We start from the raw sequence: 12,792 nt of genomic DNA, 5'->3' as shown, positions 1-12,792 counted from the left end.
CACAAAAGGTAATCAAGGTTGTTGCCTGATCTAAGATTGCTTATAAATTTCTGGTTACCACCTTTAGGATTGACAGGTCCTTTTTCCCAGGATCAGGCCAAATGTTCAAATGGTCGGGAACCCTGATGTGCACAGATGCAACATTCATGCCATAGGAACTCTTGTATATTTGCAAATATAGATAATTCATTAATTTAGCACAGTCACAAACACCCCAATTTCATAAGATAAATAGGTAATGTACAGCTCCACTTCCACACCATATACTCACACCATTCCTTCTAGAACAACCCAAGGTGTTAGCCATTATCTTCCTCATCACCTTCGCTTTCCCCATCATCACCAGCAGCCATCATTCTAGCACCTCCCAAGGACTACATCTCTTTCTCCAACCACCCCTAGGCTGGGAAGTCACTTTTATCATACGTTACGCTGACATTGGTATGTTTGATGCATATTTAGTTGGGGAAGTTTCCTTTTTTTCCTTATTTGTATTTTCTCATCTTACTAATGGTGAAGTGTCTTTTTCCAATAGGTCAGTATATCCTTGATCTCAATTTATTATCCTGTGCTAGGGATGTTAAATTTAGATTGATTAACTAATCAAATAGTTGATGGGATTTCCATCGACTATTCGATTGGTCTATAAGGACACCTCTGCCTTCGAACTGTAGCAAGAGTCCTGCTGGGCTCTTGCTACAGTTCAAAACCGGAAGCCCCTCAGGGAGTGTGGGGCCAGCAGGTAACTGGCTCTGAGCTCCCTGTGGTGCTTGAGCCTTTGAAATGTACAGTCACGCAATGGCCCGCGTGGCTTCTGCTTTTAAAATGCTCCTATTTTAAATGCTCTCTGCAGGGCTTCTGCTTTTAAAATGCTCCTATTTTAAATGCTCTCTGCGGGGCTTCTGCTTTTGAAATGCTTCTGCTCCCAGCGGGCTCTTGTACACTTCAAAAGCAGAATCACAGCAGAAGTGGCGCAAGCAGAGAATGCTTCAGTCCTCGCTCGCGCCGTTTTCCCGCTGTGCTTCTATCTCCCCTGCACCCTGCAGAGACAGTGCTGGGGGGAACCAGCTTTTAAGTCAGCTCTCTCCAGCACTGGCTCCTTCTTCTTCATCTCTCCCATGTCCCCTGCTGCCTCTCTCTGGTAGAGGCAGAAAGGGAGAGGGGAAGCAACTAGTCACATCACTAGTCAACTAGCTGTTAAGTTTATACTCATCAGCTAGTCGACTAGTCGCTTACATTGCTGTCATATGCTACAATTCTTTACCATGGATCTTTTGTGATTGTCTATCGCATGGATTATTTCCTTCCTACCCAGTTATTTGGTCTGTTCTCAACCGGTTATTTTGGGTTTTTCTAAGTAGTGATGTACCTACTAACTTTGGGTATGTCTACACTACAAATTTAATTCGCACTAACGGACGTTAGTTCGAATTAACTTTCATAGGCGTTTAGTTTGAACTAGGAAAACCTCATTGCACGAGGACTAAGCCTAGTTCGAACTTACTAGTTCAAATTAAGGGCTGTGTAGCCCCTTAATTCGAACTAGTGGGAGGCTAGCCCTCCCCATCTTGCCCTGGTGGCCACTCTGGGCACCACCAGGGAAACTCGTATGCCCCCCTCCCGGCCCCGGAGCCCTTAAAGGGGCACGGGCTGGCTACGGTGCCTGTGCCAGGTGCAAGCCTGCCAGCACCCAGCCAGCAGACCCTGCACCTGGCACGCCATGAGCCAGCCACCCGATGCCCCCCAGCCCTCCGCCTCTTCTCGGGAGCCTGGCCAGGACCGCAAGAGGCGGGCACCCGCCAGGTCTAGTGCAGACATCGTGGACCTCATCCACGAACTCCGCACTAGGCACAGGAAAGTGGCCGTCTAGGGCAGGAGAGCTGCCAGCCTGGCCACCCAGGAGCAGGTTGGCATGAAAATCAAGGTGGTCCACTGAGACTCCCAACCCTGAGCTTAGAATGGCCGTACTGGGTCAGACCAAAGGTCCATCTAGTCCAGTAGCTTGTCTGCCAACAGCGGCCAACCCTAGGTACCCTGGAGGGGATGGACCAAAGACAGTGACCAAGCGATTTGTCTCGTGCCATCCATCTCCAGCCTTCCACAAACTTTGGGCAGGGACACCATTTCTACCCCCTGGCTAATACCCCTCCATGACTTGATCTCACTTCTCTATAAACTCTGTTCTAGTTCTAGCCTTCACAGCCTCCTGCAGCAAGGAGTTCCACAGGTTGACTCTTTGCTTTGTGAAGAAGAACTTTCTGTTACTAGTTTGAAGCCTGCTACCCATTCCTTTCCTTTGGTGACCTCTAGCCCTTCTATTATGGGAACTAATGGAGAACTTTTCTTTATGCACCCTCTCCACACCACTCTTGCTTTTATAGACCTCTATCATATCCCCCTCCATCTCTTCTTCTCTAAGCTGAAAAGTCCCAGTCTCTTTAGCCTCTCTTCATATGGGACCTGTTCCAAACCCTTGATCATTTTAATTGCCCTCCCCTCTCCCAGCCTCTCTCTTCCCCTCTCCCACCTCTTTTTCCCAGTCTCCCCCAGTTTTGTTCAATAAAGAGAGATTCTATTTTTGACCACACGTTTTCTTTATTTTGTACATCAGGAAGGGGGGCTAGGGAAGGGTAAGTGGAAGGAGGTGAGGGAGGAATGGGGTACGCGCCCCTGATGGGGAGGACTGGGCTGGCTCTGCGGGCTTCTCGGGGTGGAAGTTCTCCTGCAGCCTCCCGATTACCTCCTCCCCCCTGGATGGCAGCCTGTGGCAAGTGCAGCCGGGGTGATGGTCGAGTGCTGTGATGTTCCACGTGTGGGCACTCAGGGCACTCCAAGCCAGGACTGCTTTGCAAGCAGGGAACCCTGAGAACTGTCTGTCCGGGGTGGGGGTAGGGTCCCTTTAAGCACAGCCCTCGGCTAGCCTGAGACAGCAGCTCCACGCTCTAAGTCCTCATCTGATGCCCTGCCGGCACTGCTTCCGGCCATCCTTAACCTCTGTTCAGGGTCCACTCTGTGTGGACATGCTAGTTCGAATTAGCAAAACGCTGATTCGAACTAGTTTTTAAGTCTAGTTCGAATTAACTAATTCGAACTAAGTTAGTTCGAATTAGCGCTGTAGTGTAGACATACCCTCCGAGGGTGGTCTTGGAAGTGCCTGTACCATGGAGAGTCCCTCAATCTTACCATCATCTATCTAGGTGAAAGGTCCCAAACCTATGTCACCAGGTGCAGAAAAGGAGGAAATAGCAAGGGAAAGAAGGAACAAAAATAGACCTTATTTAGAAGTGGTTTTTAATAGACTTACTGTGTTCAGCATTTTGAATCTGATTTACATGTTAAGTTGTTTACAAAAACAATCACGCTCTACTTCCTTTGGCTACATGTGGGGATCCAAATCACTTACCATAAATTGTGGCATGTTTTCTGAATGCTAAAAAAGTATACAAAATAATAGCACACTGTAGAAGAATACCTAACTTCCCTTCATCTAGCAATGTAAATAGTTTGAAACTGAGGTGCAGTGTCTTATGGAGCTCAGACTGTAGTGACACTGGCCATATTTCTCTCCCCTCTGCTCCTGCAGGATGAAGAGAAAGTTCTACTCCTGGGAGGAATGCATGAATCTTCGCGAGGTTAAGGTACTTGTTAATTCCAAGAATGGTTACTTTTTCAACCCAGCCTTTCACATTAGAACAGTTACGAGTTACATACACCCATTCTAGCTGCCTTGCTGAGAAGAGCCTCATTAGCAGTCACTGCAGTAAGAGCTGTGGAGTATGTGGTAGCTTTGCCATTTCCTCATTCTTCCTTAATACAATTGCATGCTGTTTCCTAGTCCTGTAAAAAACTATTGATTGTAGCTAGTGGTGAGTAGGCTTCTGCCCACAAACCTGAAGTCAGCAGCAGCTGTCCGAGGGAGAAGATAGCCATCTGAATTCTTACTGTTCCCTTGGCAGGGCTGTGCTGTAAGAACAGGAGCTGAAAGTAGCATTGTAGTATGGATTTTTAAAAGTTTTTTTTATATATATATATTCCCTTCACTACCAACAGCATCTGTGCAGGCACTCCTTTCCATGCAGGTTAGTTCAGTTCCTGGATAGCTAGGCCAGAGACAGCAAACAATTGTGGTGCCAATGTCAGCTAAAGTCTGGGTGCATGCTACGAGGGTGTTACTATCAGCTGTTGTTCTATAACTTCCAAATGTTGCTACCACTAGCACAGCTCCAATAGCTGTAGTGTCAGTGGGAGCACAAGTGTAGACAACTTTAATCACTTATATTCTAAACTCACTTAAATCAGGATTTGTCTATGCTGTTCCTATATAGAAAAGGTGGGAAATTTTATAGGGAAAAGACCTAAAGGTGAAGTAAGGACTAAGTTCATTCCAAAATCTGATCTGACGTCTAGCAGTACAGGTGCACAAGTAGAATGGAAGGTCTTCTGGTGAGAAGTTGTGTTGGAAGGAGATGCAGTCAATCAGGGTGTATAAAAATGAGCCAGTTGGGTATGTCTAAGCACAATTAAAAGCCATTACGTTTGCACAAATCAGCTTGCATACACAACTCGGAGCACTTGCAATGGTTTATGTGAATGGCTTTCTTTGGAAATCTAGTCTTTAAATCTGTAGCTACCTGCAACAGTTTAGCTTGTGCAACAAGAGTTTCAAGCTAAGTGAAAAGGAATCCTTGTTTATAACAGTGTATTAGATTTTTTGTATTTTGTGCTTCCAGTCTTTGAAGAAATTAAACCATGCCAATATAGTAAAATTGAAAGAAGTTATCAGGGAAAATGATCATCTTTACTTTGTATTTGAATACATGAAAGAAAACCTTTACCAACTGATGAAAGAAAGGTATGTAAATTACATCATAAACACATTTCTGTGCTAAATTAAACTATAAAAATGACTTCATGTTTCTCAGCTGTCTGTGACATTCGTGTCTTTTAAAGGATGCAGTTCTATTTAGCCTCCAAACACCATCTTAAGTTTTAAGTTACAGTACAAAATGTGGGTCTTGCTCAGTTTTAGGGCCCAGCTACATCGGGGATTTTTGCATCAATAAAAATACATCTGATGCAAATCCTCATTCCGCACACGTTGCACCAGTGAACAGCAAAGGAAGTCAAACTTATTCAAGCCCCTCTTCATATGGGTGCAGTTCATCTGGATTAGGGATTTTCAATGGTGTAGCAAAACCAGTGTAAAACTCCCTAGTGTGAACTAGCCTTTTGTAGAGGTCATTTAATAAGTTGAGCCTTCATAAAGTAAAGACAGAGGGTCTGCAATTGCCTACACAAACTAGGCATTTATGCACATGGAAATGGATATTTAGACACTAAAACAGGGCTACTTAACTTTGGAAGCCCCGGGGGCAACAATGGTACTTGCAGCATATGCCGAGGGCTGCAACTTAAGTGTGGTTGCATATACAGGCAGTCCCCGACTTACGCGGATCCGATTTACGCGGATCCTGGGCTGCTCCGCTGCCGGCTTCCCTGAGGCTTTGCTCCCCGTCTCCCTGGTCTGCTGGTCTCCAGCAGACCAGGGAGACGGGCAGCAAAGCCGCAGAGGACCCAGGCGGCGGGACCGCGGTGCGTCTCGGTCCGCCGCCCGCGTCTTCCTGGTCTGCTGGGGGGCGGGGGGGGCGCAGCTAGTACGCCCCCCTCAGCAGACTAGGCTTTTCTCCGGATGCCTATGGCAGAGCAGCTGGGGCGCTGCCGGTTGGTTCCGCAGCGCCACTCTGGGCGCTACTGGACCAACCCAGCAGCACCCCAGCTGCTCTGGTCCTTATTTAGCCGCTGCTGGTCAGTTTCAGCAGCGGCTGAATCAGGACGCCTGGGGCAGAGTAGATGGGGTACTGCTGGGTTGCTCCAGTAGCGCCGAGGAGCGGCGCTACTGGAGCAACCCAGCAGCACCCCAGCTGCTCTGCCCCAGGCGTCCTGATTTAGCCGCTGCTGAAACTGACCAGCGCTGACTACAGGAAGCCCGAGGCAGAGTTGCTCTGCCCCGGGCTTCCTGGAATCAGCTGCTGATCAATTTCAGCAGCAGCTGACTTGGGGACGCTTGGGGTTCTTAAGTTGATTCTGTATGTAAGTCAGAATTGGTGGTCAGTTTCAGCAGCAGCTGAATCTGGACGCCAGTTCCGACTTACATACAGATTCAACTTAAGAACAAACCTACAGTCCCTATCTTGTACGTAACCCGGGGACTGCCTGTACATGCAAATATATATGCAAATAGCTTATTTTACACTGATGGGCATGAATACAAAGATTAAGGCAAGACCACACAACACACAGGCCCCATTTAAGTTAGTTCTGCTGATATTAATAAAATTCAGTATTTACCCGATTTCCATCCATATGACAGCACTTTTAATGAGCAATGACAGTCCAGGAATTTAACTACTAAAATGCATATCAACAGAAGACCATTATATTGACTACTTTTTTGTTTTGGCTCCCACTTGCAGGCCACATATTGAGCCCTGTGTAAACCTAAAACACACCGTGGGCCGCAAACAAACAGACCATGTGTTGAGTTTCCCTGCACTGAGATGACATTTTGAATGCCTAGTATGCATACCCAGATGTGATCTGGTGCACTAAATTAGATGGAATTGTGTTTAGGCTCAGGCCTTTATTGTATGATGCTCTGAACCTCAAAAAAATGAGTACTTACACAGTACTGTGATTGGGCCTCTCTTTCTGATGTCCTTTCCTGAATGGTGACATTCCTGTAGAAGTTGGATGTGGTCCTTCAGATGCAAGTTTTAGAGAACTCCCTTATCTGGGGGCATTAATGAAGTGGGCAAACCAAAATAATCTTCCTGCCCTCAAAAGGGGCCAGGCTCACACTGCTGTTCTCTATAAGCCAAAAGGTGAGTAGTCTCAGGGGGCTGGAAACCCATGTCCCTTTCACTCACTGTCTATATATCAGGCCAACCACCTTGGGCTCTAAAGAATGCAGCAGAGCAAAGATAGCCCCTGTATTTATTCAGAGTCTCCTCTGTAGCTTTGCCGATAAGCATTCTGTGCACTATGGTCTAGCTCAGATTATGACATATTGCCAATCCTTACTGGGCTTGGATCCTCCCTTTTGGAGCCCCACCCCTTTTCAAGGTTGGCAAACTTTCCAGATTTGCTAGGTTATGGCTGATTGTGCCCCCAAGCATTCCTTATCCTCCTTCTGACTGAGTTGAGGATTACCCTACCACAAATTCAAATTATTCCTATATAGTATCACAAAATGGTTTTTTAGCAAGCATTTATTGATTCTGCATACTCATGGAAACAAAAGAGCATGAGACAGTTGCACATGAGCATTCAAGACCTTTGTTGTGCAAAAAATATTGTACGTCTGAAATCCCACAAAATGATTACGAATTTTAAACTACAAACCTGTTGAACTCTGATCACTTCTTGAAACCGAAGCTAAAACTGTCAATTGTTGACACATTTGAAGGGGAGAAAAGAAACTCAACTTCATTCCACTACAGTTTAAAATGGAAGTGTGACTCTAGTTGCTGGCCTCTCTTTTAAAATACATGATGGGCCAATGAGTTAATGGAGGAATCCGGCACAAGGAGTCCACAAATGTCCAGGCCTCTTGTTTCATTACTGGAAGGCTCTTTTTTCAGTGAAATGTGAAAAACAACAAATAGTCTTGCAGCACCTTAGAGACTAACAAAACATGTCACTAACCAAGGCCACTGCCCTGCCTACTGAGATGCTTTGGGATGCAGGTGCTTATCACTTAGCCCATGAGTTGATTTTTCCCCCTTTTCCTCAGTAAGGCTATCCATAAACCTGCTGCCCTAGCAGATCCTCTTGGAGGCTATTGCATAGGGGTGAGAGGAAAGGTGATAAACCAGGAAAGGTGATAAAGAGGACCCTAATATCAATAAAGCGTAAAGTAAAATGGATGTGTGGCAGAATTAAGATCATCAGGAAAAGTACAGTGAAAAGTGTTCCACTGGGAAGGGCTGTCTCTGAATCGCTACATTATTGTGGGATGCACTTGAAGCCTTTCTTGTTTTGTTTGAAGTCTTAGACGTCATGCCATTCAGTTTATTGACTAGCTTTTTTACTTGTAGCATTCAGTATCAAAGGTACTTAAATACCACAGGTTCTTGTTGAAAGGCAAAGTACGCTGCTTGCAATTGCTTTCCTGAATCTTCTAACTGCTCCTTTTCCTGTAGGAGCTTAAGAATCTGATGCAGTGGCCCATAAGTAATTTTCTTTCCTTTTTACCCTACAGAAACAAACTTTTTCCTGAATCTACAGTTAGGAATATTATGTATCAGATCTTGCAAGGGCTTGCATTTATCCATAAACACGGTAGGCTGTATTTTGGCTCTAAATATTTTGAACAGAGCAAGATAATGTCTGTATGTTTGGTGTTAAAATAAATAATACAATTCCTCTGTTAAATGGAGTGATGGGGGCTAATAGGAGACAAGCTGTTGACTTTCAGATCTATCCCAGGTTGGGTTTGGTAGCCTATGATATTCAACAAAGCTGGCAACTTGTCCAGATCTTAATGAAGAATATTCCACACCACAAAACTACCAGTACAACTGGCACTAATGAGTGTCTTTATTGACTATCCCAGGAAAGCCCCCAAAGACTGGGCTTCAAGACTAAATTATCGTTTTGCCCCTCCAGGTGACTGTTTCAGGTGAAGGCTAAGGCATGTTGGTGAGACATCGGGACAAGAGTTGCACCGTTGCTCTCTGTGCTGTACCTATTCTTTGGACAAATGAGAGTTTTCATCTCCAGAGTTTATTACCTGGCACTTCTCCAGACTGTTACATTTTACACATACACGATCTAATTTATCCATACATTATTATACTTTATGATAAAATACCCTTCTGATAAATAGCTTTGATAACCTTAGGGTAACAGTAAGAACTGATTTCTGTCGTCCAACCTGCACTAATAAGACCAACCTAAGTAAACCACTGTCTGAATCAAGCTATTTTTTTAAATTTTAGAATTTACTCTTAATGTTTCCCCTAAGGATGATAAATTGCGGTTATTTGACTAGTCGAGTAGCTGGAGCTGATGGGAGAGCAGCCCCTGCCAACCTTACCATGTGGATGACACTGCAGTCAGTACGCCACTTCAGCTAAGCTATTTGCATAGCTGAAGTTCCGTAGGCTAGATCAGTGGAGGAGGGTGGGGGAAGAGACTAGGGATGTTAGACAGCAGGTAATAGAATAGGCAACTAACTTCATGAATTAGTGAAATCCGTCCCCACTCCAGGCAGGAACCAGTCCATGAAGGGAGCCAATTTAAAAACCACCTCCAATTACGAACCAGCTGCCTGCTGCCCTGCACTGCTGCCTGTGATATGGAGGCAGCAGTGCGGCGTGGCAGCAGGCCCTGTCTGCGGAGGGTCCGAGCTCCCTATAGACAGACTGCTGGGGAAGGGGTGGGGGAGGCTGCCACAAAGCAGCCTCTGTCCACACTGGGCCCAGGCTAATAGAGGCGGCGACGAGCGAGGGAGCACCATGGACCCAGTGCTGGGGGGACCTGACTTTTAAGATACAGAGGCAGCGGGAGAGCGCAACATGAGTAGTCGACAAGATTAACCAATAACCTAGGCTTATTGGTTAATCGACTACTCGTTCACATCCCTAGGAGAGACTATGGCCTATGAAAATTACTTAACATTCTTAGGTTTTACTTCTGTAAAATATGTCCTGCTAATGGCTTTATTTTCCTCCATTCACACCATTGGATCTCAGACATGCCCCTGAAAGGGAAGAAGCAATCTCTACCTGTCACAACAGGAAAATAAAATATTTTAAAACATTAATGTAAAATGAGTTGTGGACAGCTATTTAAGTCCTCATTGGTATGGCAAAGAAAGCACAAGCATGCAGAATATTTTGTATGTCTGTTCTGCATATTTTTGCTGTACAAAATATAACTAATTTGTTCTAGACAAACCAGTGTATTATGCTGATCTTTTGTACTCTTGATTGTAATAATTTCTGCCACAATGTTGGGAAATCAGTCACAAGGAAGTGTTGGAAGATTTTGCCACAGAGAAGGCAATATTTTAAATAGAAAGGTGGGGTAAAAATATTTAAATAAATAAATAAAATAAATAAATAAAAATATGGCCTTCTGGCTAATGGCATAAGACTGCAAGTTCTGAGACCTGGGGTCTCTCTCTATTTCTGCAACAGACAGACAAGTCACAATTCTTACTGTTATACCAATTGTAAAATATCCACATACTTGATATTTTATATCCGAGTACAGAAGTGTATTAATTTATTTTTCCGTGTTTCTTTGGTGTTTACCCAGATCTCTAAGCACTTTCCAAAGCTTAAAACCCACAAATTAAAAATTTCAATAAAAAACTTTAATCAGTTTTAATTACAATTTTTCCGTTAACCATTCCTTTCAGCCATAACCCGAAAATCCTCCTTCAACTTCCAGCCCCTCCATTTATGAAATCTGCTCCCATCCCTTCCCCTCTCCCCCCACCTTTCTAAATGCCTGCTAGAGGACAGGTTTTCCAGCATGCCCAGACGTTTAAGAAGTCCAGGCTTTGGCACAGCAAGAACGGAAACAAATTCTGTAGTCAGACTCATAGTGACCACTTTTCTACAATTCCCTCCCATTTGTATTCAGTCTAGCTCAAGTATCCCTACACCATGGCTGGGAAGCTAAATATTTGCGAAATGTTTAGAGAGCCTTTGATGGAAGAAACTCTAGTAATATAAAGAATCATTTTGTTTAAACTAGGGGAAATTTTAATATTTTTACCACACGCTTTCTATTAAAATTAAAACAACATAATGCTAACTATAAAATGGCACATCTTCGATTCCCATTAAAGAAAGATGGGCTGGAAACTGGACACACTGCTTGAAAAAAATCTTAATTTTTGTGTATATATCCTCCAGGGATAACTAAAATATGAAAACTAGCAAGGTTAAATTTTATTTCTGGTTGTTGTGACCTGTTGTTGGACCTCCAAAAGTGGCAACTGAAGTGAAGGAATCTAGATGGGAGTGGGTGGAGTATAAAGGCTACAAATAAATGTAAAACTGCAGTGCTAACTGGCATTTAATTTGAATTGCAGGGTTCTTTCACAGAGACTTGAAACCTGAAAACCTTCTTTGCATGGGACCAGAACTTGTGAAAATAGCAGACTTTGGCTTAGCTCGAGAAATCCGATCTAGACCTCCTTACACAGACTATGTATCTACAAGATGGTAAGTGCAATGTAAATGTTTGGCTATGTTTTAACTTAACCTAAGGATAAGGTTGGGTCCATAAATGCAGTGAATCAGATTTTTAATTTAGAATAATTAAAAGGCTTCAAAATGTGTAAGATGATGGATATGTAGACAAATGACAGTAGCATAGCTGAAGTAAATAGATATCCTTTAATCTCTTGTGCATATGAAGAATAGTCTCCAAAACCAACAGTGGGCCAGAGCCACCACAATTACTATGGAGCAATTGATTGAAAAGGCTATTCCGGTACTAGTAGGGCAGTCTAATTAGGTGGCAGAGGGGAAAACTGTCAATGTAAAAGCAAGCATGGAATTGGAAGATAAAAGAATCAAGTTTAATCAGATGCTCCTGCCAAATACTCACCAAATCCTAATAGATTACTCACATTCATCCTTTTAATCTTTAACAAAAAGCATCCATTCTTCATTGTCACCTTCCCTCATCATCTCATGCAGGTGGCTGAGGCAAAATCTAACATCATGCTTCAGCAGAAAGGAGCAGTGTAAACCCATCTCTAAACTTCCAAATTTATTTCAACTTGAGATACAGACCCACAGGCTGGAACAGTGTTTTTCCTCATAATCAAGGTTAGAATCTTGTCACTGATGACCAGTATCTTCAGTATAGCTTGTGTTCAGTCCTCTCTTTAACAAAAAAAACCTCACTGAAAATCAACTTTTATAAAAGCAATGGAAGTGTGAGACTTGACACACAACTTCAATTGCTGAGAATAAATCTGTATTTTGCACGCAGGGCTCCATTCTGCAATCATTGGCAACGTGGGAGTAAGTGAGCTAAGAATCACCTCACAGGTTCAGGCCTTCGGCTTTTAAATTGCTTAAGGATGTGCAGCGTCTAAGAAATATGGATGAATGTGACAGGATGAATTGAACATTCCGGGAACATTGTGTGGCTTCGAACTCTGACTCTAAAAGAGATACAATCTTGTATGTTGGGTGGGGTTTGCTGGGAATCCTTTAAAGGATGCTTTCTGTCTCCAGTGAGACAAAGAAGGAAAGATCACAGCTGTCCTACTTGAGAGAACCATGTTGTAGTACTTGTTTGATTTGTGAATGCTATAAACTGTTGTTTTTATAGGTATAGGGCTCCTGAAGTTCTTCTGAGGTCCACCAGCTATAGCTCTCCCATTGATATCTGGGCTGTTGGCTGTATAATGGCAGAGGTTTATACCTTAAGGCCTCTTTTCCCAGGTGCCAGTGAAATCGATACTATATTCAAGATATGCCAAGTACTGGGGACACCGAAAAAGGTAACTTAAGTGATAACTAAATCTTGAATGTGCATTGCTTAGTGCCGCAGTGATACTGTGCCTCGGATAGAAGAGAGAATTTCACTTTATCCTCATCATACTTATTATTTTCATAGCCTAGTACTGATCTCAGGGGAAAAATAACAAAACTTTCATTTTCTGTGAAGTCAATTGTTAAAATTTATGCCCTTGAAAATCATGACATGAGAGAGGAAAAAATGTGTCCAGAAAAGAAGAGTTTTGTCAAATGACAAAAT

At 43.6% G+C, this 12,792-nt stretch overlaps 1 protein-coding gene across 8 annotated transcripts in view; it reads left to right on the top strand.

Moving 5' to 3' along the window:
• The window catches only part of CILK1 (ciliogenesis associated kinase 1), a 43,175-nt gene that overhangs the window by 14,681 nt on the left and 15,702 nt on the right, over nt 1–12,792 (top strand). For all 8 annotated transcript variants that reach the window (XM_089777082.1, XM_089777081.1, XM_014580945.4 and 5 more), the window contains 5 exons: nt 3,584–3,638; nt 4,731–4,852; nt 8,261–8,340; nt 11,108–11,240; nt 12,364–12,535. In XM_089777082.1, the coding sequence (XP_089633208.1) occupies nt 3,584–3,638; nt 4,731–4,852; nt 8,261–8,340; nt 11,108–11,240; nt 12,364–12,535 (562 nt within the window). The remainder of the gene's footprint in view (nt 1–3,583; nt 3,639–4,730; nt 4,853–8,260; nt 8,341–11,107; nt 11,241–12,363; nt 12,536–12,792) is intronic.

This window comes from Pelodiscus sinensis, chromosome 3 (assembly GCF_052426305.1).
Source record: "Pelodiscus sinensis isolate ZL-2025 chromosome 3, ASM5242630v1, whole genome shotgun sequence".
Taxonomy (NCBI): Eukaryota; Metazoa; Chordata; order Testudines; family Trionychidae; genus Pelodiscus; species Pelodiscus sinensis.
This window is presented reverse-complemented; position numbering and strand designations above follow the sequence as displayed.